The sequence below is a fragment of the Primulina huaijiensis genome, chromosome 15, assembly GCF_012295235.1.
Source record: "Primulina huaijiensis isolate GDHJ02 chromosome 15, ASM1229523v2, whole genome shotgun sequence".
Lineage (NCBI taxonomy): Eukaryota > Viridiplantae > Streptophyta > Magnoliopsida > Lamiales > Gesneriaceae > Primulina > Primulina huaijiensis.
The window spans coordinates 23328091-23352320 of NC_133320.1; the positions used below are offsets into that span (position 1 = coordinate 23328091).

At 35.9% G+C, this 24230-nt stretch overlaps 4 protein-coding genes and 1 long non-coding RNA gene across 8 annotated transcripts; 2 read left to right on the forward strand and 3 right to left on the reverse strand.

Moving 5' to 3' along the window:
- The first annotated feature begins 787 nt into the window (after positions 1-787).
- Positions 788-4845, forward strand: LOC140959768 (acyl-coenzyme A oxidase 4, peroxisomal-like). Its single transcript, XM_073417775.1, has 13 exons — positions 788-984; positions 1518-1622; positions 1918-2024; positions 2271-2348; positions 2430-2553; positions 2676-2749; positions 2847-2906; positions 3073-3182; positions 3441-3600; positions 3846-3922; positions 4010-4181; positions 4268-4360; positions 4507-4845. The coding sequence occupies exons 1-13, from the start codon at positions 957-959 to the stop codon at positions 4636-4638; spliced, it is 1320 nt and encodes a 439-aa protein (XP_073273876.1). The 5' UTR covers positions 788-956; the 3' UTR covers positions 4639-4845.
- LOC140959769 (uncharacterized) lies at positions 1002-1414 on the forward strand. Its single transcript, XR_012172060.1, has 2 exons — positions 1002-1158; positions 1245-1414. It is a non-coding gene; the product is annotated as an uncharacterized lncRNA (long non-coding RNA).
- Positions 4846-6202: 1357 nt separating the features above from the next.
- LOC140960523 (PHD finger-like domain-containing protein 5A) lies at positions 6203-8813 on the reverse strand. Of its 2 annotated transcripts, none has more exons than XM_073418825.1 (2): positions 8670-8813; positions 6203-6813 (listed from the first exon to the last, which is right to left on the reverse strand). In XM_073418825.1, exon 2 carries the CDS (start codon positions 6781-6783, stop codon positions 6451-6453), a length of 333 nt encoding a protein of 110 aa, XP_073274926.1. In that variant the 5' UTR covers positions 6784-6813; positions 8670-8813; the 3' UTR covers positions 6203-6450. The 2 variants fall into 2 exon arrangements, with proteins under 2 accessions (XP_073274926.1, XP_073274927.1); XM_073418826.1 differs by lacking the exon at positions 8670-8813 and adding an exon at positions 8439-8463.
- A 638-nt stretch (positions 8814-9451) lies between these two features.
- On the reverse strand, positions 9452-13759 carry LOC140959767 (leucine--tRNA ligase, cytoplasmic-like). The gene is made up of 2 exons (XM_073417774.1): positions 13610-13759; positions 9452-13046 (listed from the first exon to the last, which is right to left on the reverse strand). Exon 2 carries the CDS (start codon positions 13019-13021, stop codon positions 9764-9766), a length of 3258 nt encoding a protein of 1085 aa, XP_073273875.1. The 5' UTR covers positions 13022-13046; positions 13610-13759; the 3' UTR covers positions 9452-9763.
- A 1496-nt stretch (positions 13760-15255) lies between these two features.
- Positions 15256-23665, reverse strand: LOC140958964 (AMP deaminase-like). Of its 3 annotated transcripts, XR_012171859.1 has the most exons (20): positions 23124-23665; positions 22068-22246; positions 21728-21911; positions 20606-20784; positions 20406-20457; positions 20176-20303; positions 19896-20075; positions 19631-19698; positions 19362-19504; positions 19167-19228; positions 18762-18875; positions 18060-18200; positions 17530-17682; positions 17111-17164; positions 16924-17034; positions 16670-16843; positions 16509-16589; positions 16010-16108; positions 15807-15930; positions 15256-15725 (listed from the first exon to the last, which is right to left on the reverse strand). XR_012171859.1 is itself a non-coding variant. In XM_073416616.1 (19 exons), the coding sequence occupies exons 1-19, from the start codon at positions 23491-23493 to the stop codon at positions 15862-15864; spliced, it is 2529 nt and encodes an 842-aa protein (XP_073272717.1). In that variant the 5' UTR covers positions 23494-23665; the 3' UTR covers positions 15256-15861. The 3 variants fall into 3 exon arrangements, 2 of the variants coding, with proteins under 2 accessions (XP_073272717.1, XP_073272716.1); XM_073416616.1 differs by having other exon boundaries at positions 15256-15930; positions 20406-20445; XM_073416615.1 differs by having other exon boundaries at positions 15256-15930.
- Positions 23666-24230: the final 565 nt, after the last annotated feature.

Consider the following 24230-nt stretch of genomic DNA (forward strand, 5'->3'; position numbering starts at 1 on the left):
TTGGGGCTTATAAATAGTGTATTCATTTCCTCATTTCAAATGCATGAAAATCTTATCTCTTTCAATCATTCTCTTGCATTTCATATTGTTAGCTTTCCATTTGACATCTGTTAAATTTTGGTGATAAAGTAAAGGTACGTTTTCAGTTCGTCGTTGTAGTGATTCGTGCTAAGTCACTGCTGGTCTAGTTGTTCATTTGTATCCTGGAAAACAGACGTTCAAGACGATGTATTTCATATCCATTAATCTTAAATATATTCAAACGTATTTTTATAATATATTTATATAATATTCAAGTTAATCAAGATGAGTTTCAAGTTCATCTAATAATTTTTGTATTACTAATATATAAATAAATAAATTAATTATTCCACTATATATAATAATATTATAATAAAAATTCAATAATTTCAAAATCATTTATCCAAAATTCACTTTCCCATTTTTTTAAGGTAAAACTTAATCATTGGTTTAGTGGGGGGTTTTTATGTACTATATAATATAAGATTCGGTACCATGATTTTTCATAATGTTTGACTTAGCTCGTTTATTTATTTATAGAACTCTAAAATTTTATTCTCACATTCCAATTTTATGATTTAAATACTATAAAAAAAATTATAAGTATAGAATACGAGAATAAATTTTTGAAAAATTAATCATAACTAATTAATTTTTATCATCGCCGTAATCATTTTCATCATCGTCATTATTATATTTGAGATATCGGCCCAAATACATGTTGATGTGGTCCAACCCATCAAAAAAGCCCATTTGTATTTTGAACGTAGTTACAACATTAAATTGCGTGCCTATCCGTATTAAATGATTTCATACGAATATTATCCCAACTACCGCTTCTAAATGATGATAGTGATCGTTGATCAGTTTCTCTCCAGTTCGCTGCTGATTTTTTCTGCAAAGTCTGACCTAAATTAGTAGAAGAAGGCATCGTGATGACGGTTCCAGCGACCAAATATCAAGGTTTTTGACTCCTCCTGCATCTCTATAATTTTTTTTCTTACTGTTTTCGCTTCCGGGACTGTGATTTGTGGTTTTTGTTTTGTTATTTGGATTTTTCGAGTGATGCATTCAGTGGAATTTAGTAGTTTCGTTTTAGTGCGAATTCGGTGGAGCTGAATTGCATGGATCATCATGGTAAACGAGTCGAGATTTGTTCTAATTTATTTCAAATTTGTGAAATTTGATACTCACAGCTTCAAAGAGTTTTTAATATGTTCAAGGTGTGTAGATTAGTTGGAACGATCGAATTCCCTGGTAGCGTAGTTCAATTTCATTTGTGTATGTTTAAGCGAGTGTGAAAGATGTCCAGAAGTGTAGGGAATAAGAAATGCTAGCAAGACCATGAGCTGGGAAGGCTTATGAAAAAGTATGTGGTGATCTTATGTAATAGGTTTGCTTCAAAATCACTTTGTTCAACTGGAGTGGATAGATAAAATATTTAGTAGTTTTAACTTCTGAAATGATTTGATTATTATAATACTATGTGGGTGCAGAAAATAAATCTGAAGAGGCGAAGAGTGCCTACTTTGATCTGCCAGCTTTAGATGTTTCTGTCGCATTCCCCCAAGCAACTCCAGCTTCCATCTTTCCGCCTTCTGGTAAGGATAATATCCTTCTGGTTTTAAATCGCTATTGAAAAATTGCATGAAAATGCAATTATGGATGTGCTTTTTCATTAAATTTGGCTGCATCATTTGATTTGTTCATGTTCTCTCATACCTTTTACTGTACTCTTTGTTCAAGAACCATGGAGAGTAGCTAATCCGTCTCAATGGGACACCTGAAACCTCTATCTGAGATATTTGCTTGTTTTTAATTAGAATTATACTTTTCTGAAATGTTTCACTTTGCATTTTCATTATACTAATTTAAACCTCTGAACTCACATGACAGTGTCGGACTACTACAAGTTTGATGATTTGTTGACACTTGAGGAGCAAGCTGTCCGAAATAAAGTACGAGAGTGCATGGAAAAAGAAGTAGCTCCAATAATGGCAAAGGTATTTTGGTCATCTTCCATACAATCATGCCATTACCGTCGCTTGCTTTATAATTGTGTTTAGTAAAATCTGTTATGAATGGAATAACCCTCCGTTTATTTTTTTATTCTTATTAACCACTTCATATAAGCAAATGAGAAGTTGAAATTTTTAGCATTTACTCTAAGAATTAACCTTTGAAATGGCACTTTTCTTTGCTTCATGTTGGATCAACCTGAAATTGGGGTTGGGAAATTGTCTTTTCAGTATTGGGAGAAAGCAGAATTTCCATTTGAAGTTGTTCCAAAGCTCAGTGCTTTGTCTATTGCTGGCAGCACTATCAAGGTTCTTAAATTATAAGTTTTGATTTCCAGTTTCTGTTCAATGGACACAAACTTGTGGCATTTAATTAAATGTATAATTCAGGGCTATGGGTGTCCTGGCCTCTCTATCACCGCGAGTGCTATTGCTACAGCAGAACTTGCCAGAGTTGATGCCAGCTGCTCTACTTTCATTCTGGTTCATTCCTGTTTGGCGATGCTAACTATTGGTTAGTCTGAAGTCATTTGCATGATTTATACCTTGTAGTTACTTGCCACTTGCCAGTTTGTTCAGATAACTTGATGCTTAATGATGATGATAAAATCAAAAAGAGATTTGTTTGTCTGTCAGGACTTTGTGGGTCAGAAGAACAGAAGCAGAAATATTTGCCATCTCTTGCAAAGCTTCAGACTATAGGATGTTGGGTGAGGATATTGTTTGCACAAGGCTGTATCCTAACACGTTATACATCTTCAGCTTCCCTGTTTTTAGTAACTGGAGTATGTATTCAATGGAACTTAGGGTCTGACAGAACCTGATTATGGAAGTGATGCTAGCTCTTTGAGGACAACTGCAAGGAAGGTTTGGTTTATTAGCTTTTTGCCCCTCATATCCCTATGCTTACGTTATCAATAAGTCAAGTATAAATTTGGTTGGAGTCATCGGCTGCAACATGAATTTGTTGCAGCATGGTATGTATGGTCTTGTTCTCCATTTTTTAAATTAATATATCGGTTTTGATTATCAGGTTGAGGGAGGTTGGATACTTGAAGGCCAGAAGCGTTGGATAGGAAACAGCACTTTTGCAGACATTTTAGTTATATTTGCTAGAAACACTGCTACAAATCAAATAAATGGGTAAGTATTAATTTCTCTCATGTCCTTTGCACACAGTTAACTTTGTATTTTTGTATGCACGTCTTAAATGCAACTTGGGAGATATTGCTACTGTGTTTTTTATGCCTTAAAATCATCAATTTTACATTAAGGCCAGGTGTATGCCTTGCTGTTTCTTGTGATCCCTCGAAACATTGCCAAAATATAGGCATGTTTCGGCTTTATGTTTTCCTATACCATCTGTCTACATCGCTCATGGTAGAGCTTCATCTGACACAGATTCATCCTAAAGAAGAATGTTCCAGGTCTGCAAGCTACTAAAATAGAAAATAAAATTGGTTTAAGAATGGTACAAAATGGAGATATTCTCTTGAAGAAAGTCTTTGTCCCTGATGAAGACAGGCTGCCTGGAGTTAATTCCTTTCAGGATACAAGCAAGGTATTCTCAAGAGTCTTGAAGGTTGATGCACTGTTTTAGTTGGTTGTTTGTTAATGTGAGTTTCCAGACAGATAACATGGGAAGCTTTATGGACCGTCAATAATTTCTCTCTCGAATAAATTAGCTGAATGATATACTGGCTTCTTGTTGTAGCCTAGCTTCTTCTGAGTTTCTATGTGAATGCGACTCTCACCTTTTACTTTTAAATACTTTGATCCTCAAAATACATCTGTACCTGCAAATAGGTGCTTGCTGTTTCACGAGTAATGGTTGCTTGGCAGCCTATTGGCATTTCAATGGGTGTTTATGATATGTGTCACAGGTATTTAAACCCATCGTATTTTTTGTGGTTCATTTAATAAAAGTTTTTGTGGGCTTTAACATGAAATTGATTGATTGATATTAAAAGGTACTTGAAGGAAAGGAAGCAATTTGGTGCTCCGTTGGCAGCTTTTCAGCTCAATCAACAAAAATTAGTCCTCATGCTAGGAAATATTCAAGCAATGCTCCTCGTGGGGTGGCGGTTATGCAAGCTGTATGATAGTGGTAAAATGACTGCTGGTCATGCTAGTATGGGCAAGGTCAGATATTACCGTTGCTCGTTTTATCTGGGATTCACAGGGGTTATTTATAATAAATTTAACTGATTAGTTTTTGTTCAATCTAGTCATGGATTTCATTGAAGGCCAGGGAGACTGTTTCTCTTGGGCGGGAGTTACTGGGTGGAAATGGAATTTTAGCCGATTTTCTCGTAGCGAAGGTTAGTGGCAGCATGCTAAACATTATATAAAAGTGGCATTTCATTGCAACAGTTGAGAGTTAGGTGTTTTTCTAGTTCTATTCTGACGAGCCATTATTGTGTAGTTGATAACACCATCACTTTCACATGCGACTTTCTTTTGTCAGGCCTTCTGTGATTTGGAGCCAATATACACGTATGAAGGTACGTATGATATCAACACATTGGTAACTGGCAGGGAGATAACTGGAATAGCCAGTTTTAAACCAGCCGCATTACGCAATCGAAGCCGCTTGTAAGCTGTACACTTTTTCTTGGATCGAGTTTCAGAAAAAGGCTTCGTGTTGGGTGGATTGATTTAAATTATTTTGGTCCTTTTCGATAAATGAATGTAGTAGTTGATGTTGGTGGATGCTTGATGACATTGAGGAATTTGTCGCATACCTGTTGTATGAATTAACTTTATCGCATCACAGAAAAACTAGATTGACACTTTGTTGCGACCAGTTTAAGGTTCTGCTTGTGGTTGTGTGTCGGCATCGTTGCATTACCAAACCAAGGTTACAGCTGTGCACCTAGATACGTATTAGCAAATTAGCATACATGACGTGAATTGTGTTTTTTGCTTTGTTAGCCTAATATGCCTCCTTTCTGTTCATCTGCAAGAAAATACTGGTAAGAGTATTATATTATACGTGTTTTAGATGGATAATTGAAAGAACATCGACTAGCATATGATGAAACACTGGGTATCCGAGTGTTAATCGATTTCTTGGAGTTGATGGTATGTGGTTTCAAAGCAGCTTTGAGATACAATAACACATCGAAGTATGATTGTCTTGAATCACATCTCAAAGGTTTGGAGGGGTTTGGTGTCGTCTGTGAGCTTTGTAAAGTGCAAGTTACACGTTACGATGTGAGGGTCTCGATGGAAACAGTTGAGAACATCCAATGGAAGTATCGGTGGCACAAAACTTTTGTGTATGGAAAACAGCCAGCAGGTTTAGGCAAGACCTTAACTAGCAAACAAACTTCGAGAAGCTGGAGTACATATAGTTGTCCCTGTTGATATTTATGGACTCTGAATCACAAATCACTTTTGCTCGACTAGATCTCGGTGAAGGTTTTATTCTCCCCAGTTTCCTTCAATTTGTTCTCTAATCCTACCGAACATTTAACTATTCCAATATTTTTGCCGACGCATACATATTTCAGGTAGTGTTTGAAGTTCATAATAATTTTTTTTAATCATTTGCAAACACTACCACGGTCGGGACCTAAAACATAAGTTGGCGGCCAAGAACTTTACGACTTTGTGGGGGACAAAGTATTTCACAAAACTTCTCAACGCATCCCCGACATCACCAGGACACACTCGGTTTTTACTCCAACCTCAACTGAGTTGCATCTCTCTGATATATATTCGAGGATCCACCGCCAGTCTGCTAGTTCATGCTTTTTCGAATCTTAACAAAATCCTCAACAAGCTGTAACCGAATTTCACTTTATTATAAAAGTTTTCTTAACCTCTCAACAATTCCCATCGTCCACACTACTCATGTCATTACTCTATCAAATCCCTAACCTAAAGAAAGGATAAAAGATACAACATGATGACAAAAGCTTTTATTTTTATATATGGCAAAAACTAGCCACATCCATGGCATGATGAAACACGCATCATTGGATCCCATGTATTTTCATTTTTTGAAAAACTTTATACGCCCAAATAACTATATTGAATATAGAAGTGGGAGTCATAATCACACTCGGTAGGTTTATATATGGGAAGAAATGAAGATGCAAATATGAATTCAATACAATTTAAGGAGCAGGCAAACAATCTAATTTAAAAAGGGAAAATTAAACAGAAATGTCAATCCATTCAGCTGACAGAGTATTACAAATGACCGTAGCATCATGAATGTTCAGGATTACCAACACAAGCCCGTCTTTCATGTTGAACTCAGCTTCATTTTGAATCATTAATGGACGCGTCCACATCACACACACGCGTGTAAGGCAAGAGTCTCAATAACAAAATCCAAGAACATACGAAGATGTTGTTAAAAAAAGGCAAAGGAAATGCAACAACGATGACTAGCAGGCTATCACCTCTTCTTGAAGCCATATTTCTTCCTCTCATAAAACAGATCAGTTTTAGCACTCCCCAAGTTGACTATCTTAGGGCATCCATCCCTATCTTTTTCAAGCTGGGTGCACTCCTTGCAATAGTAGGCATCAGAGATTCCCACCCCACCACAGATGACACACCGGCCTTGGAAAGATCCATAATTGCATTCATCACATATACGAACAAGCGTGCAAGGGCGCACATAGGAATCACAAACCACACATTTTCCATCATCTTTCTCACAAAGCCTTCCTATAGCTATCCCTGGTTGCTTGCGACACATGATTAAATCTGGATGATGCTTAGCCATAACCTCTGGAAAAATTCCTAGAAACAGTCACTGCAACAAAAATTATCAAGTTTAGTTAAAGCAAGCAATAAAATCTATCATTGCCAAAAATCCAATTTGTTTTGGACAGAAGGGAAGGTAAAAAAAATTACGAGAATAACAGACGCCAAATAGAACCATTTACTCCATGATCTTTTTTTGATAATAAAGAAACCAAATCTTCTTAAACGTCATGTTAAAGGCCTAAATATTATTTCACGTGCATCAAGCTTGAATTCTGATACAAATTACCTTTGCCTATACAGGACCAAGATCAGAAGTGATCTGCATCGTTTCAAAGAAAATGAACACGGAGATGTAAAAAACAGGGAACAAAACTTTGCAGCCAAGTTTCTCCTATTTCTATTTACAATTGTGCATTTTATCGAGACAAAAGATACAATTATTAAAGCAGTATGTCCTAAACACCACTAACTGAAAGGAAATGTGAACGAAACCACATAAAAAATACATACAATGCAGGTCATAGCAGGTTCAGTAATCTTCATGCTCAAAAAAGAAAGCTACCAATGGCTACCCAAAATCTACTTCAATTCGTTTTTCCAAAATAAAAAACCCTAAAGATACATGAAATTTTAGGTCTTCAGGATAGGGATGGAAACAAGACGGGTTTACCCAAACCCGGGACTAGTCTCGCCAAGGAAATATAGGACATGGGACCCGCCCCACCCCAAACCCGGCGGGTCTACTCCGGGTTAGACCTGCAAACCCGTTTGTATATACATCATCATCATCATAGCATATTCCCGCTAGTTCCGTAGTCGGCTACATAGATATTAGTTATCCAAAATAAGTGATTTTCACATATTTCATCTCTTAAACCAAAATCTAAAATATCCTCCTCAACCACCTATATCCAAGTTTTCAATAGTCTACTTCACCTTCTACTCCTTCCATTAAAACCTTTTAATCTAAGATATGTTGGATTGGGTCCGTGTTTGGTCTCCTCTTCACATGACTAAACCATGTTAGACGTTTCTCCATATCATTATCTTTTATGGTTGGTACACCTAAATAGCTTGAAAAACCAAAATTTATTACAATTTCTTTGATAAGGGAAAAAGCAACCAGAAGTGAAAAAGATAAAAGATCAATGCTCCATTCTCATATAAATGCTCTATAAAAATTCCTTATCATCATTTTTTAACATTTTCTAACTCAAAATTATATTTTAACTCAGTATAATATACTTTAAAATATTACATACATTAGCAGAAGCTACATATAAAATGATGAATCAAAAAATTCTAGATAACATGATGATACTTACAGAAAATATAATCACAGTTTTAATACCATATCCTACAACATATTTACTCAAAATAATTTTCCAAATTCCTCGAATGCTCACAAAATTAAATTTCCAGCAACCAAATAATTAAAAGGAAATTTATGTTCTAATTCATCAGTAGCAATATTTAGTAAAAATCCAAAAAATATCTAACAGATGCTGTAAATTGTAAGGAATGAAAAAATAAATGAAGAGTTGGGACTTGGGAGGAGCATGGAATATACAAAAAAAGAAGAAGGAAATAGGGTGTATAAGAGCCCACGGCGGCGGTCGGCACTTGACTCAATATTATTAAATTAAACATATAATAATAAACAAAAACTGCCTCCAATTAATCATCCCTGCTTGATTGACCACTCCAAATCATCGCTGTGTCAAATTTTTTACCAGCAAATAACTCGTATTCGTCCACACTAACCCTAATGAAATCTCGAAATAACAAAACAGAACCTATTTTGAATCTGCCAATTTTGAAGCTTGTGATTGATTGTGAGNGGGGGGGGGGGGGGGGGGGGGGGGGGGGGGGGTGGAGAAAGAACGAGAAGTTGCACAGGACCTGGTGCGAGATGTGCTGACGTCAGAGCTGAAACAGAATTGTAGGGCAAGCAGTGGGGGGAACGACCGATTTCCTTTTTCTTTCCTTTTTCTTTTTCCTGGAAAATCTAAACAGTCCCTCATCTTCCAGTTATTGCATTTTTACCCCGTTACAAACATTGTTTGATATGTATGTCAAAATATAATCTCGTGTTAAGTAATTTACAAATCCATGGAGATTATTCTTCAGAAAATTGAAGCTAATGATTTACTATAATTCAAAGTATAATTATTATTTTAAAGCAATCAACATGTTATAAAACAATTGAATAAAAAGCACTCAACTCATGTATATTAGTGTACTCTACTGGTCAGAAAATATGATTATTTTTAGGAGTAAAAAGAATTAGCTCATATTATGATAAATTAGGATAAAATCATTCATTCAAAAGAAATAAATACAAAAGCTCAATTCAAATACAGTAGTTCCAACCATAGTTGTCAATCACGTATAGCACCCCGTAGCGCAAAAATTGCCCATGACTATAACGCATAACGAATAGCACAACGAAGATTATCTGAAAATAATGCGCCACAAGTATATAAATATATAATATATACCATATAGTAACATCAATTCAGAAACCTTTATTTCCAGCATAATATTACATCAACTTTAATTGTAAAATATTAAAACCTGAAATTTTTTTAAGTTTTTTCATTGAAATATCATAAAAGACAAATAAAACAAGAAATATAGAAAATACAATTTCTAGCAAAAACTTAACTAAGTACATGCCAAAAAAACCAAAATTAGAAGAAAAAAGGACCAAAAAAAAAAAACGTAGCTTCGCTTTGCAATAACGCCGCTATTTCAGCTATCGCGATTGTCGTTGTAATACCAATAGCGAGCATAGCGAACATTATTGCATAGTCTATGGTGCGTAGCAGTCCGTAGCGATATGGTGTCGCTTCGCCATGCTATTCGCTATAGCGAGGGGTACTGGGCCTGTTGATAACTATGGTTCCAACTACAAATTTTCTTTTGTGAAACACAGGAGGGAACAGAAAATTCCAACAAATATGGACCGACTAAAATCTGCAAAATTATCCCATCTAGTTAACAAAGATTGCCGTAGGATTTCCAGGGGACGGTGGGTTAGAGTTTAAAACGAGGGCATACTCCCCAGCCTTTGCAGCAGCATCAGCATCTGTTGCACACAAAACTTCCAAATGTTCGAGACCCAACTGCCGCTTGATCAATTCCAAATTCTCCTTAAGAACCTCGATTTCACCGAAAGGAAGCTTCAGATCCAGCGCTTGTGCACCGACGGCCTTAGCTTCATCTTTCTTGAACCTCAAGAACGGCATACACAGCTTCTGGATTTGTTTAAAGTTTCCTTCTTTACCAATCTCGCTTTTTTGTAATTCGGAAAGGATCTCTTGATCAGGCGCAAATGTGGTGGTTGCTGCATCGAACTTCATCTGGAGTATGTTCAGACATACCTTTTTCCAGCCGTCATACTGTTCGTTTACAAATATAAGGCCAACTGTCGGCTTGTTTTGAATGTTTGCTGCGGGTGTTTTGGCTTTCTTGGAACCGGAGATCTGTTTCTGCAAAAGCTTTCTCATAGAAACAATCGAATCTTGCAAATATTTGTTTGCCTTTTTTAGGGTAAGATCTGGTGAATCAGCTTCAGGCCATCCAGCTTTCACGACATACCCATCCTTCTTCAAGAGCTCCTTCCACACATACTCGGCGTAATGTGGGCAGATCGGAGTAATAAGTCGTGTTTGGACATCCATAAATCGCCATAATAAATCACGGTTCATTCCCCCTGAAGCACAAGAAAGTCTATACTCGTCCCTTGCAGCTTGAAGATCATAGAAACCACTTTTAAGGGCTTCTCGGAACATGTATTCACTATAGTTCTTCTCAGTCATCTTGGCAGCAATATTTAATTCATTGTTGAACACACGGTCTGCATAAGTGGTGGCACGACCGCTTCTTAAAGTCAACTCGGCGGCTAGAACCTCTTCCATCCATGAGATTTCTTTTGTAAGACGTAATATCGCAGCATTAGCAGTCTCGAAGACAAAATTGGCATCATCCATTCCATCACCAGCATCTGCAAGGGAGAATCTAGTGGCATCAGCTGAAAATTCCTCAATAGCTTCTCGAAGAGTCCTGAAATTCCCAGTCGACTTCGACATTTTCTCAGAATTCAGCATAACGTGACCGCTGCATCTGAATCCACGAGGCCAATGGTGCTTGGGCATGAGCGCTGTGTGGTTGTATATACAAAAGGTGAGATGATTTTGGATGAGATCCTTGCCAGATACTCTGAGATCAAATGGATACCAATAATCAAACTCTTGCTTCATCTTATCAAGAAGAGATGAAGATATTTCCGAGGATTTGGGATACGGTCCACCAACAAATAAGAAATCCCAAACCTCATCAGTTAGCTGTTCTGGTTTTACAGAAGATCTATCAGCCCCATACATTTCCCCTCTCTGCAAAACATGTGCTACAGTATAGTATGCCATGTAAAGAGTGGAATCTGACAAAGACTCGACTAAGAACTCTTCATCCCAGGGAATACGAGTTCCTAGCCCAAAATTTCGAGAACATGCCCACTGATTCAACCAGCTCAAGGTGTGCTCAAAGCTGCGTCTTGCTTCTTCAGAATAAAGATTCATGCTAGCCAAACACTCCTCGGCTGATGTTTTCCATTCTTCTTCACCGTAAGTGATGTACCATTGATCAGTCAAAGCCACAACACACTCATCGCCAGATCTTGACATAACTTTTTTTTCGGGTTCACTATAAACCACACCAAACTCCAACTCTAAAAGCTTGTTCCTTATCAAACTTTTAGCCTCTTGAACTTTCATTCCAGTAAACTCACCCACAAGCATGGTTCCCTCGTAGAATCCTCCCTTGTATATAATTTTCTTGGCATCATCGAGCTTTTCTCTTTCATTCTGACTCCTAATTTTTTTCTCAATGCATATTCTCTCTGCTGACTTGTCTCCAAATTCAGGGTGGTGGATGATGGGAATGATCTCGAAAGGCACAACCCATCCATCCTTCACACTGTATTTGGCTCTAAATGCTGGTTTTGCTTTCAAATCTTGGCGGGCCATGTAGTCGTCTGGAGAATCACTTGGAACACTAGTAACAATTCCAGTACCCTTGTCAGTGAGAACTGATACCATGGGCAAAGTATATATAGTTTCATTAAATGCTAAAGGGGATTTCAAAGGCAGACCAATTAGATCTTGACCAGTCAACTCTAGCAAACAAGTTGGTTTCTCTGGAAAACGTGATAGCTTCTGATAAGCCAAATTCAAAGCAGCCCTTCTTGTTAAGATGAACACCTGGTTGTCGTCAATTTCGAAAGCCCCGTACTTTCCATCAGGCAACACCCAACAATTGGTTTGCCCATACATAGTCTCTGGTCTCAATGTAGCGGCAGCTAGGTAAACCTTCTTTCTCTCCAAGACACTCATCTTTGAAGGGAATGGGCCAATAACTTCCATTTTTATGAGAATATACTCCTGTGGGATAACACCTTCACCAGAAGCCCGATCGTGATCGGCACACGGTTGGCCATCCAAAGGTGAATATATAGTATATCTCAAGTCCTTAACAATCTTTCCCATTGCTTTCAATTTCCTCATTTGCCACCTCACAAATGAATCGAAATATGGGTTCATATCAGTCGTGATAAATGTACGCCTCCAATCACATCCCAGCCCAAAAGCCTTTAAATCCTCTACAGCCAATGGTGGAAAAACCATTAGCCAATGATACGGATTTGTGAATTTGACTATCTCCTCGTCGCTCAAACCATAACTCTGCATAATCTCCCATTGGTACTTGACACCACCAGACTTCGCCACAGCTTTCGATTTCTTACCTTTAAAGTTACCACCTAGTTGGGCTTCATTCCCTTCACTTCCATTCTCCGGTTTCCCCTTTGGCTCACCACTTTCTTCTTCCTGAACAACGGGAAAAACTGGTGGGTTGCCAAACATCTCGATCTCCCTGCTAAGCTTATCAGCTGAAGCCTTAATTGGCATCCCAGTACAATGAAAAGCAAACGGCAAGAGCACGTTTGCTCCCCTCAATCTATGATAGGCGGTAGCAAATTCAAGCTTCGAAAGGGAAAAGGCATGACCCAAATGGAGATATCCATTCATATATGGGAATGGAAAGTTACCAAAGAACTTCTCACCTGGTTTTGGTGGTGAGTCCTTGGGATCGGCCAGAAACACATTGCCATCATCCCACATCTTCTGCACCTGTGACTCAATTTCCAAAAGTTTATCTCTCCGAGCAAAGCTTTTTCCTGTTTCTTCCGTCATTTCGTTACCAGCTAGCCCACAAAGGCTGAGAGAAGAGAAATTAACATGTCAAATTGATAAGTTACGGAAAGTAAGTAATGCTTTAGGCACAAGTATAACTTCAATAACACACAAACATAAAAGTGTTTCAGTATCATAGAAATTCTAAATGTAATTTCCTTGCAACCTCCGCAATTCCTAAGTAAACAAATTTTTAATGTTCTTAAATGCGACATGCCAGAGTAACAAACTTCTTTGCAGCTGACTAGCATTGCACTTATAACCACAAACTGCAAGTGTTAATAAAAAAACAATAATAAAGTGCAAATTTGACAGAATCTTGTACGAGCTATTTACCTCCAAAATACCAATCCTGTAACGAAAAATTGATGACAACCCAGACTCAAAGTCATAATTTTCTACACATCTTCTGGTATACCCAATAGAAAATTAACAAAATAAGTCACAAAAACATGGTGTCTTTTACATTCGGCCACACAGATCTATACAAATACCATCAATTATACAATTCTATTCCTTATACAATAAAATACATAAATTTGAACAATACACAATAATTTGAAAACATGAAAGAACAACAAAACATACCCTGATTTAACGAAATTGAGGATCTCAATAGGCGAGAGAAGGTTGCGCTGAAGGGTATGGACAATGCGTCTCAGTAAAATATGAGACGCCACAGCTTAGAAGTAACAGATAAGAATGAAAGCTCAAATATACTTTGGCCTAGGGTCTAAGGTCAGAGTACTTCCAAATTTGATTGCTCCGAGAGAACACGGGTCGGGTTGGATTTGTTCGAATAACCCGAGAAAGTTTGAATTTGAGCCTCTAAGAAATTTTACCCCAAACAAATATAAAGTTACTTCTTTAAAACTGCAACACTAACCGTATGTTTGGTTGAGATTCGGATTCGATTCGGATTCCGATTCATTCGGAATCGGATTCGGAATCGGAATCGGAATCATGTTTCTAATTCTATTATGATATTTGACAAAACTTAAAATATAATTTAGAATTTGATTTAACCATTAAAAATAATTTATTTTACGTTAAAAAAAATCTTGTATTGCTTATTTTTTAAACGATTTGTTAATAAAAATATTTATATGAATAGGGAAATTAAAGCCGTGGAGTCGGTTATTACGATATAATAGAAATCTGTTGACTCTTGATTTAGTTGATATATTATTATTAATGTTATTTTTATTTTTATCATTATTATATTATTATTTTTTATAATTTTAATTTATTATTAATATTTTTTAAATAAAAATTATTTATAGAAGGACAAGAAAACGTGAATAACTAACTACATAAAGAAAATAAATACATGAGGCGTAAGGCAATGGATGGAGAAAGAAATAGATGTTTTAACTTTTAAGTGTATATTTGGAATATAATATAATAAAATGCTAATTTTAAAAATTAATTTAAGCTAAGGTCAAAATTGATTATGGTAGCTTCTAGGAGGCCTTTTTTAAATATGCCCCATATAAATACCCATATATCGTTTATTAAGGAAAAAAATATGTTTTAACATATGAGTAACATTTTTTTAATTAAATAACTGTTTTAAGAAATGAAAAAATTTAAAGTTTAATAAGAATGAATAATTTATCAAATTTTGATGAATTAGATTTTTAGAATTAAAACATCAATTTTTTTAATGGAAACAAATTATTTATAGATTTTTTATATAAAAATATTTTAAATTGATTTTGAAATAATTTTCTCAAAACTATAGAAAATATGTGTGTGAATTGATAATATAGATGTTTGGATAGATAGTACTTTATAAAATTTGAGAAGAACACTTCAATTTATGAGCAAGTTAAATTTTTTATTTCTTTCCCACAACTCAAATCTCCTTAAATCTTACCGATTTTATTAAGATCTTACCTAGTTAAATGAAATTTCATTGAATATCAAGCTTGTTTTGAAAGTTCATATCTTCAAACACGGAAATTGTATTTTCAATTCAAAATCCCATAAGGTTGTGTTTCAGAAATTCAACCATATATTTACTTATTCAGGTTTGAATTTCAACACTTCTCGCACCTTTTTTGTTGTGGGAAAGCGAAGCATAACATTGCAGCCGACTGTTTTCGCATTACTTAATTAGGCCTTCTTAAATTTAGAAGCGCCGAGATTTGACTTGTTCTATATATCTTATAGTTATTTGACCGTTTATCAAGTCATTTATCAAACTTTCGTAATCATCCGTAGCAAAGGGGTAAATTGAAAAATAAAATAAAGGATTGCGATAGAACAGCATTACTAAAGAAATGCTTTCATTTTACAACTATAATAATAAAATCAATCTTAAAGTGAAGTTTACCCGTTCTTATTCTATGTTTTGCCTCTTTCCTAGCGTATATATAACTTTTAAGGTCTAACACACACACAGGGCATTGGACTCCTGGCTAACTAGGGTACACATTCTTGCTTGATTCGATTATTTGATATACCGGGTATATATGGGTATATATATCCTCCTATATATATTATTTATATACCATTTAAGTAAAACTTTTGCCACGGGTTGTGTTCGAGCCTGGTTCATCTCTTCTTGAGCAAGCAGACATCCGAAGGCAGGATCACAGAATCCATACTACATCAAGGATGAGCTCCAGCTTACATTACAGCAGAAATTTCAAAAGATTGGCGAAACAAAACACTTTCGAGTCGTGCGGGTCACTGGTCCCTGTAGCCGCAGGAAAGGAAAAGACCATTTTTGTATAAATGCTAATAACCCATACAGGATGCAAGATTAAGCCAAGCATACCATTGTATGTTATAGGGTATCGACACATGCTTGGAATGCAGACTAGCCAAGCTAATCATGTCTCAATAACCTGGGGAAAGCTTGCCTTGCCCAAATACACCTGTTGCATTTCCTCTTTCCAGATCTAGATAAAGTAGAATTGACAGCGTGAAATTCTCCAGACTTGATTTATTTATGATAAATCTAAGAAATACAAGTTATACCATCTCACGGAATTCTAGTCGAATATGTGGCACATTTGTCTTGTGTATGTCATTTCCATCCGGTCCTCGTTTAAAGTACTCCTTCCCAATCCAGTGAGACTGAAATAATATTTCAAGGAAGAGCATCAGCACAAAGCTCAGTTACATACGATGGTGGTACAGAACGCTTCTAAGTGGAGGATGATGAATAAAATTCGCACTGCATATACTTGCATCAGATTAACAAAAAAATTGGCTCGACAGACAGATTTATACTTGAAAGAGCATATATGTTTCTTAATTATCAAGAAAAAAAAATTTCGATTAGCTCAAACCTTTCATTACCATGATGTGTATTTCATCAAAAAAAAGTTAATTTATATTTAAGTTTTGACAAGAAACTATTTTCTTTTAGCCAAGTGCACAAATTTGGATGGATGATAACAATTAGCCTAACGTCTTCGATGCATAGTCCACATCAATGTCATTGACATTAGTATTTCCCATTATAACTCCATACCTTCAAAGCATGTGAAAAACCAGACTGATAAACTGAATTCCGAGCAATCTCACATAAATCACATGAACTTAACTTCCAAACCTAAAATAGCAAAAGGTTATAAAAAGAGTCAGATTTCATGAATAAGTATACAAGTGGAAAACTAAGTTGGGCACACTTACAGAAGCAGCTATACTGTACTCTTCAACCAGGGGTTCCTTTGTTAAGTGGATCTGTAATGGATCATCGGTCGAGAGGGACACGTTAAGACCCCGCAAGAAGAATGTGGGAAAAGGATTTCGATGGTAGTCTAAAAATAGAGAGTTGTTGCTCAATGGTGACATCGCCAAACCAATCTGAATTATATGTCAGATCAGACCACTAGAAACTATCATAGAATAAGATGAATAGCATATATAAATCTCAGCCTTCTTACCTGGGCTAAGTAGTACAAATATTGAAGGACGGGAGATTTTCTCAGATTGATTCCATGTGCAATATTATGAGATGTAAGAAATGTTGCCGCAAGATGATCTATATCACCAGCCTGATTACACAGTGTAAGTGACGTATACATACTATAAAATTAATGGACATTAAGATGAATGAAACCTGACACTCACCTCTCCAGAATGGGGCCGGAACTTAATAGTTGTCATACCCTTCGACTCACGAAGCTGTACTGACAGTTAAAGCGAAATCACAAATTTCGGAAATAGAGTACCAAATTGCAGGACATTAAATCAAGCATGGCTTGTAAAATCATTTATGTTTATGGTGAAACAAATATGTGTCACAATTTACTAAGGAAAGGGGACAAATGCATCCTCACTCATAAGGACATTATCATCAACTAAAACATATCCCGAATAAACCGACTCTCTATAGACAGTGAGCGCTCGCTTTACCTACCCAAAAAGCTACATAAACAAATGGCCCTCCATGCAAGCATGCAAATACAAGTAGTAAAAAGGAACGATTTGTCACAGCGACTTTTGAGACCAGGTAAGAGAGAAATTGTTTACAAAGTAAAGCTATGTACCTTGTTCAGGGTATAGAGGTTAGCATAGCAGTAGTATACATAGTACGAAAATGCAGGATTAAATATATTGGTCCACTGAGCAGGTGTAGGCATATGTTTTGTAGGCCGTCTTTCAGGTTTGCTTTCATCATCCACAAGATCCAGTCCAACAACCTATTTTGACCAAAGGTCGTGGTAGTTTAAAATAATCCCATTATGAAATAATACTAAATTTGAACATCCGAACCTCTGCCATAAATAGTTAAATTTCAAGGGCTATGCAACAAAAACGGCCAAGCAGTAACCAAGGGTAAAACGAAAGAAAAAGCCCAGAAGTAAATGATACCAGTCTTGTACCAAAATGACTCGTGTCCACTATGAACACTCACAGCATATAGCATTCATTATATTAATAGAACCAAACTGGTGATTTTAGGTGAGTCCATTTGCAATTTTAATAGATTCTGATCTATAAACGTACTTAATAACTTGGAAGAGAAGTCATATGAATTGCATCATAATAAATTTAAATAAATATGGAGGAAAATTACCTGCTTTAAAAAAACATGCAACTGTGGATGTGAATCTGGATCGACAGTCACCTCAAACAAAGGCAGAAAGATGTTATCAAGGATGTTCTGAAATGAGGTGACAATCCCCATCTCCTTGTACACATTGTAGAGCCTAGGAAGCTACATGACAAAATTTCTAAAGTGAGAATGATATCAATCACATTTCTACATGATAAAAGAAGTTCTGACAGATAAAGCTGACAATGCCAAATGCACAAGAAAAAATTTGACAGTCAACGCCCCACATCGCAAATAACTTTTTTGTCGATAAAAAAAAGCGATTACATTCCAACCTACTTCATTTCATAGAATTTTACATTAAGATCAAGTTTCCTACTTTATTTTTCTCTCATATTACCAAGTACCTTACCCGGAGTTGCATCATCACAAAGATAAATCTTTACGCATGTGCAAATTCCATTGAACTTTATCAGCATTCAAATGTTCAGAGAAGCACAGTATCATATTACTTTACAAACTTTCAGGATGATTGAGTGATGCTCTTCTCATATTGATATTTAAATCAAATAGTCTTGTTTGAAAAGGATGTAATATTTATTCCCCACCAGATGAGTTCCTCTTACAAAATAAAATTCTATAATATAATCACTGGTGAGTAAAGTATATGATACACAAACACAGCAACTGCTTTATTAAATGAATTAGGTACCAACATTTTACCTGAATCAACCAGACAACATTTTCACTGTATAGATCATTGTTTACAATCCAACTTGCCATTTGATCCCACTCACTCATTTTTCTGCCATATATTGATATTCGATATTCAGCCATCTGTTCAAGTGCAAGAGAAGAGCTCAGGACCAAAAGGAATATATAAAGAAATGGCATATACAGATTATTTACTTTCTTTCCCCTGAAACGTATACTCTAGGAACTGTAAACACATCACAAATAAAATACTTGTGAGGTGAAAAGATAAGAATTTAAAATGAGAAGACAAACAAAAAGTAAATTAACAATCGCCAACATTGTGGCAACCCGAACAGAAATAAGGACCCTAATTTCATATACAATTGTATTCAGTAACAGATAAATCCACAAAATGTTCTCCCAGACACGCACTTGATATTTACTTGCGGCCAAATCCGAAAACACTTGCTTAGTTAGCTCACCTAAGAAACGACCTGTTGGAAAAATTCATTAGTTAAATTAAACTCCATCAATACATACAATCAACCGAAATCAATAGGGGGTGAATCTTAAATCAGAGGGGGAAGAAAGCACTTGATATGATCTCGTGACAACATCAGAGATTACCTTGGATCAGATTATCCTGCTTCAAAAAGATCTCCCTTAGTCTACTCTGCCCACAGGGATTATATTTCAAGTTAAACTTGTCAAAGCGATGAAATGTGCTTTTATCAGCATGGACATCTAATAGATCAACATTCAGGTCGTAGCTGTCAAATATATCCAAACAAGAAGTCATTTACAGATTAATAATTATTAAAAATAAACTACATAATATTTCCACTTTTCTGAAAGTCTGTGCGTCCTTTCCCTCAAGTGTAAGTCCATATCATTACCCAGTCAAATCCAAACTCTCAAACACCTCTTTCAAAGTAAGATATGTCCCATCTCTGAAAATAACAACCTGAGACAAGGATATGAGGGTTAGCCCTACGCAGCTGCACGACAATTAATATATTTTACTTAACAGATTCTATAACTTTGAGCTCCATTTATATCTTCCTTTTACCTTTTGATCATTTTAATCTCATGCTAAATGCTGTTGTTATTAGAATGAGGCCCGGAATGAAATAGAAAACACAGAACAATCCCATAGATTACCTCGTCAGGCTCCTTCCTCAGCTTAGACTTTATAAACCTTAAAAGATGTTTCTGGTTCATGCAAGCTGAGTGATGGACATGTGTGTCAACTTTTCTCACATTATAAAAATCTCGATGTGGTGCACTTTTTTGAGCCAAGAATTCTCTGTCCGCATTAAGCATCAGATGAAGGTTGAATTTCTGCTTCAAACACATTTGAAGAATAAATCAGATGAACAATAATAAAGGGACATCAAGAGTAAACATTTCAGAAAAGTAATAGTGAAAATGATGAATGAACCTGTTCTAGAAGAACTAGCCTATGGTGACAAAGTGTTCTGATATTCCCAGCAGAAATAATTTTAAGGATATGATGCAGATCAGTGAAAAATGTGGTAGCATCAGCAACAGGATAAAGTTTCTCTTCGGCTGTAGTAAGAGAGAGAGAGAGAGAGAGAGAGAGAGAGAGAGACATTTAGGAGGCATACTATTAATAGAAAGTTCTATCAATAAAAATATATCGCAGCTTACACTCTTTATTCGCATAAACATGAACAACTCCATCTTCCATCTGAAAATAGTGCTACATGAATTTGAAATACAAAAATCACGGTGTGAGATTCAATTTTAAAAGGCATCAGTGGCATATAAGAAACAAAAAATTATAAGGAAATTTTACTTAGAAAATCAAGTGTAAAAAAACTGAAACATGGCTTCGTACAGAGACTTACATCAGATTTCACCTCTGGAGTATGATCAAATGGGTTTGGAATCGGCTTGGGGGTATTAGGAGCAGATATGATTTCCTTTTCCCATGGAGAAACAACTTCCCTAAATACATAACGCTTCCTCATTTCAAGACAATCTTGCAGATTGCAGTAAACTTCTGCTTCATCAGCAGATGGTGTCTCTGACAGCAATAACAAGGAACTGAAATCAGTTTCTTACATGCATATGTACCAAAGCCACCGTCCACGCACAGCACTTTATAAAAGTAATCAAGATGAATGTGCAGAAATTATTTTCAAAAGAAATAAACATACAACTTCTCCAGTAAATAATCGGCCATCAGAAGACAAAAGATGGAATCATACTTCAAAAAACAAAATTACTATTCAATATCAAGAGTCAGAACCGCACATTTGTAACATGAATTTCATGAAAAATCGATCGATCTGAAACATTTGACACGATATTGACCAGTAATACTTCCAAATGCTTGACACATGATGATTATAAATAGGGAATATTTGATTCATATTCAAAATTATCGAATTTTAGCCGAACTCAAACATGTTCAAACTTTTTCGAGATGAATTCGAGTCAAATTATTTTGTTCGATAATTCACGATCTTTTATTTGATATTTGATATGTTTATTATATTATAGTATAATATAAATATTTTTAACTATAACAATACACTCAACATCCCTCACTGCACCGGACCCTAACATGAGCCCTGCTTTGTGCCTATGTGTCTTCACCCATTTTTGCTTAGTCTTTACCTCTTGCCCTCATCGCCGGACACCTCTTATTCTCCTCCTGAATTCTGACCACCTCCGTTCCACTGCTTGGTGCTGATTAATGTATATCGAAGCTAATATCGAAGAATATAAGTGTAGATCTACGAATCTAAGTGTAAGTTAGCTATCATTCGAAATGAAAATGATCAACTTTGAAGCATTGTTATATTAAATCCCATAAACAACAAATGATGAAGGTTTTTGCTTCAACCTTTGTAAGCTAAACTCTTGGCTTGGCGTGAATGGAGAGCTATGGCTTCGCACCTCTCACTAGAATATCACTGAAAACTATTCAATGGAAGAAGGAATGGAATAGAGGACGACAATACCTGTAGGAGAAATTCTCAATCGCACAAAAGTTTCTTGTTCTGGTTCTTTTCTCAGAATATCAGCAGCAACAGGATCAGGTTGAACACCATGAAGGTCACCAGATACACTATGTGAGCGAATTATGTTTGATGTAACCATTGGCATCTGTTCTCCATTTGCATGGATATGATGATCTGGCACATTCTAAAATATGCTTTCAACTCAGGGTGTAATCAATTAAATACTCAAAACTTTTCAAAAAATGTGAAAGGTAAATCATGGTTTGCAAATGCTTTAGGAAATCTAATTGTGCTGCTTGTGCTTGTTCCTGAGCAATTTCTATTTATCAATTCAGCTCACCTCATTTCCATTGGTATGAATATATGTAGTGTCTAATTTAGCAGCATCAATCAAATTATCTTCGGCGTCTGAACCTTCTACACTCTCAAATTGACTAGCACTAGCAACAGGTGATTTGGGAGAAATGGGTCGAGTATGATGGCCTGCTCTCATTGTTGAACTAGCGCCACCGGATTTCCCTGAAATAAAAGAAGTTCCCAAGCTTCACTATTAAGATAATCTATAAGGTGAAAAAATAACAAAACAAATAACATAATTTCTGCCACCGGAGTAATTGGCAGTATTTACTGCCATTAAAACAAAACCAAGCTCTTGCAATATTTCATAGCCAAGGGAATTTTCAAACAACAAGAAGCATTCTTAGAAAAATTACTAGAACAAAACAAAACTCTTGCATTCACATGGCTTGTGATGCCAACAGCTCCTTAGCTACATTTTCTACATATTACACAATCATGGTAGCTTTCCGATGTTCCCAACCAATTATTTGTATAACTTCGATTTCTATGTTTGCCAAATACAGGTAAATATGGATTTGGCATTCTAAACCTAAGGATGCAATATGGTAATCTAATCAGCGGTTCCAAAAGACTTGATCAATTGTCAACAATTCCACCATTCTCGCTAAATTTTTTACAATGTTTATCGGACAGGAATCACATTGTGATGGTAACAGACCACAGCCTAAACCGGGCTTCTTAAATTTAAATAATTGAAGATGGAACACAAGATAACAGAAAATCAGCCAATACAGTCATTATCCATGATATAGCACCAAACAGCTTGACTTGGAGTGCGATGTATTCAACCGCAACACTTTTAACACCAATATGTGCTCCAAACCTTCAGCTATCCTCCTTCCCGATGACGCATATTGAACCCAATTAATTGACTCGGTCAGCTAAACAAAAACAACCACAGTGCCCAGCCAAATTTGCATAGTACAACAATTATTTAAATTTTGTCCCACTTCTATCATATTCACATATATGTCCAGCACACACAGCTCATAAAAACAGATTAATTACTCCTGTCAGAATTCCGGTATTTGGATACCTTCAGGAAGCGTGTGAAGCCTCGGCAAACCAGGAGGGATATAATCGATGTGCACCGGACCGTTCCTCTTCTCCTCAACCTCGCCACCATCACCGGAAAAAGCTGACACGTCAGGAAGAGACGCTGAACCACGGCGATAGCTCCCGCCATTGGCCTTCCGCCTCCCGTAGCTCCTTCTCGACGGATAATGCTTCTTGACATGCTCCACAGCGTCCCCGCCTTCATCCACCTCCTCTTTGTCCTTCTCTAGCGCCTTCGCGAACTCCAATAGATGATTCAAGGTTTTACGGTGCATATAATACGCCGAAACCGCCACAAACGACGCTCCAACAAGTGCCGCCATAGCCAGATGCAGCGAATAAGCATCCATTTTTCTGTACGCATACAAAACACAGATTACAATTGTACGTCTGTGGAATTTGTGTGCGTTTCGATTGTTATCGACAGCGCCGATAAACCCTAATGGGGTGAGTAGGTACAAGGGAGCTTGGTTTGTATTACTCGGTAGGCGATGGTGAAGAAGGACGCTGGGCGTATTTATAGAGAAAGCTGAGAATCCGAGATATCGCAACCATTAATTATATCCTTTTATGGGAAAATTAAAAAATATATATACGCAACAAAGTTTATTCTGCACTTTTATAACCCAAAAAATTTATTTTTATTCCCTAATTAATATATTTATCCGTTTTCTTTTCACTGTATATCATATATATTATTTTTTGTATTTATTAATTCTTCTTTGTTAATTTATATTAATAATAAAACTTTAATAAAATTAAAATTAAAATTTTATTGAATTACTTAATTTTTTACTATTAATAATATATTTTTTATTATTTTATGATTAATGTTATATTATTAATTTATCTCCCATCATTTTTTCCCGTGTTATTTTTTATTAATTGTTTGATTATATATTTTGAAACAAAAATAATCGGATAACGGTTTCAAATTATTTAGTATAATAATTTTTTTCTTATACTTATTTGTATTTCTTTATATTTTTATTCAATTCATATTTTTTATAATTAATATTATCATTATAATTATCGATTCAATATTTTTTTATCATAAATAATTATTTTATCTAATTCTTATTATTAA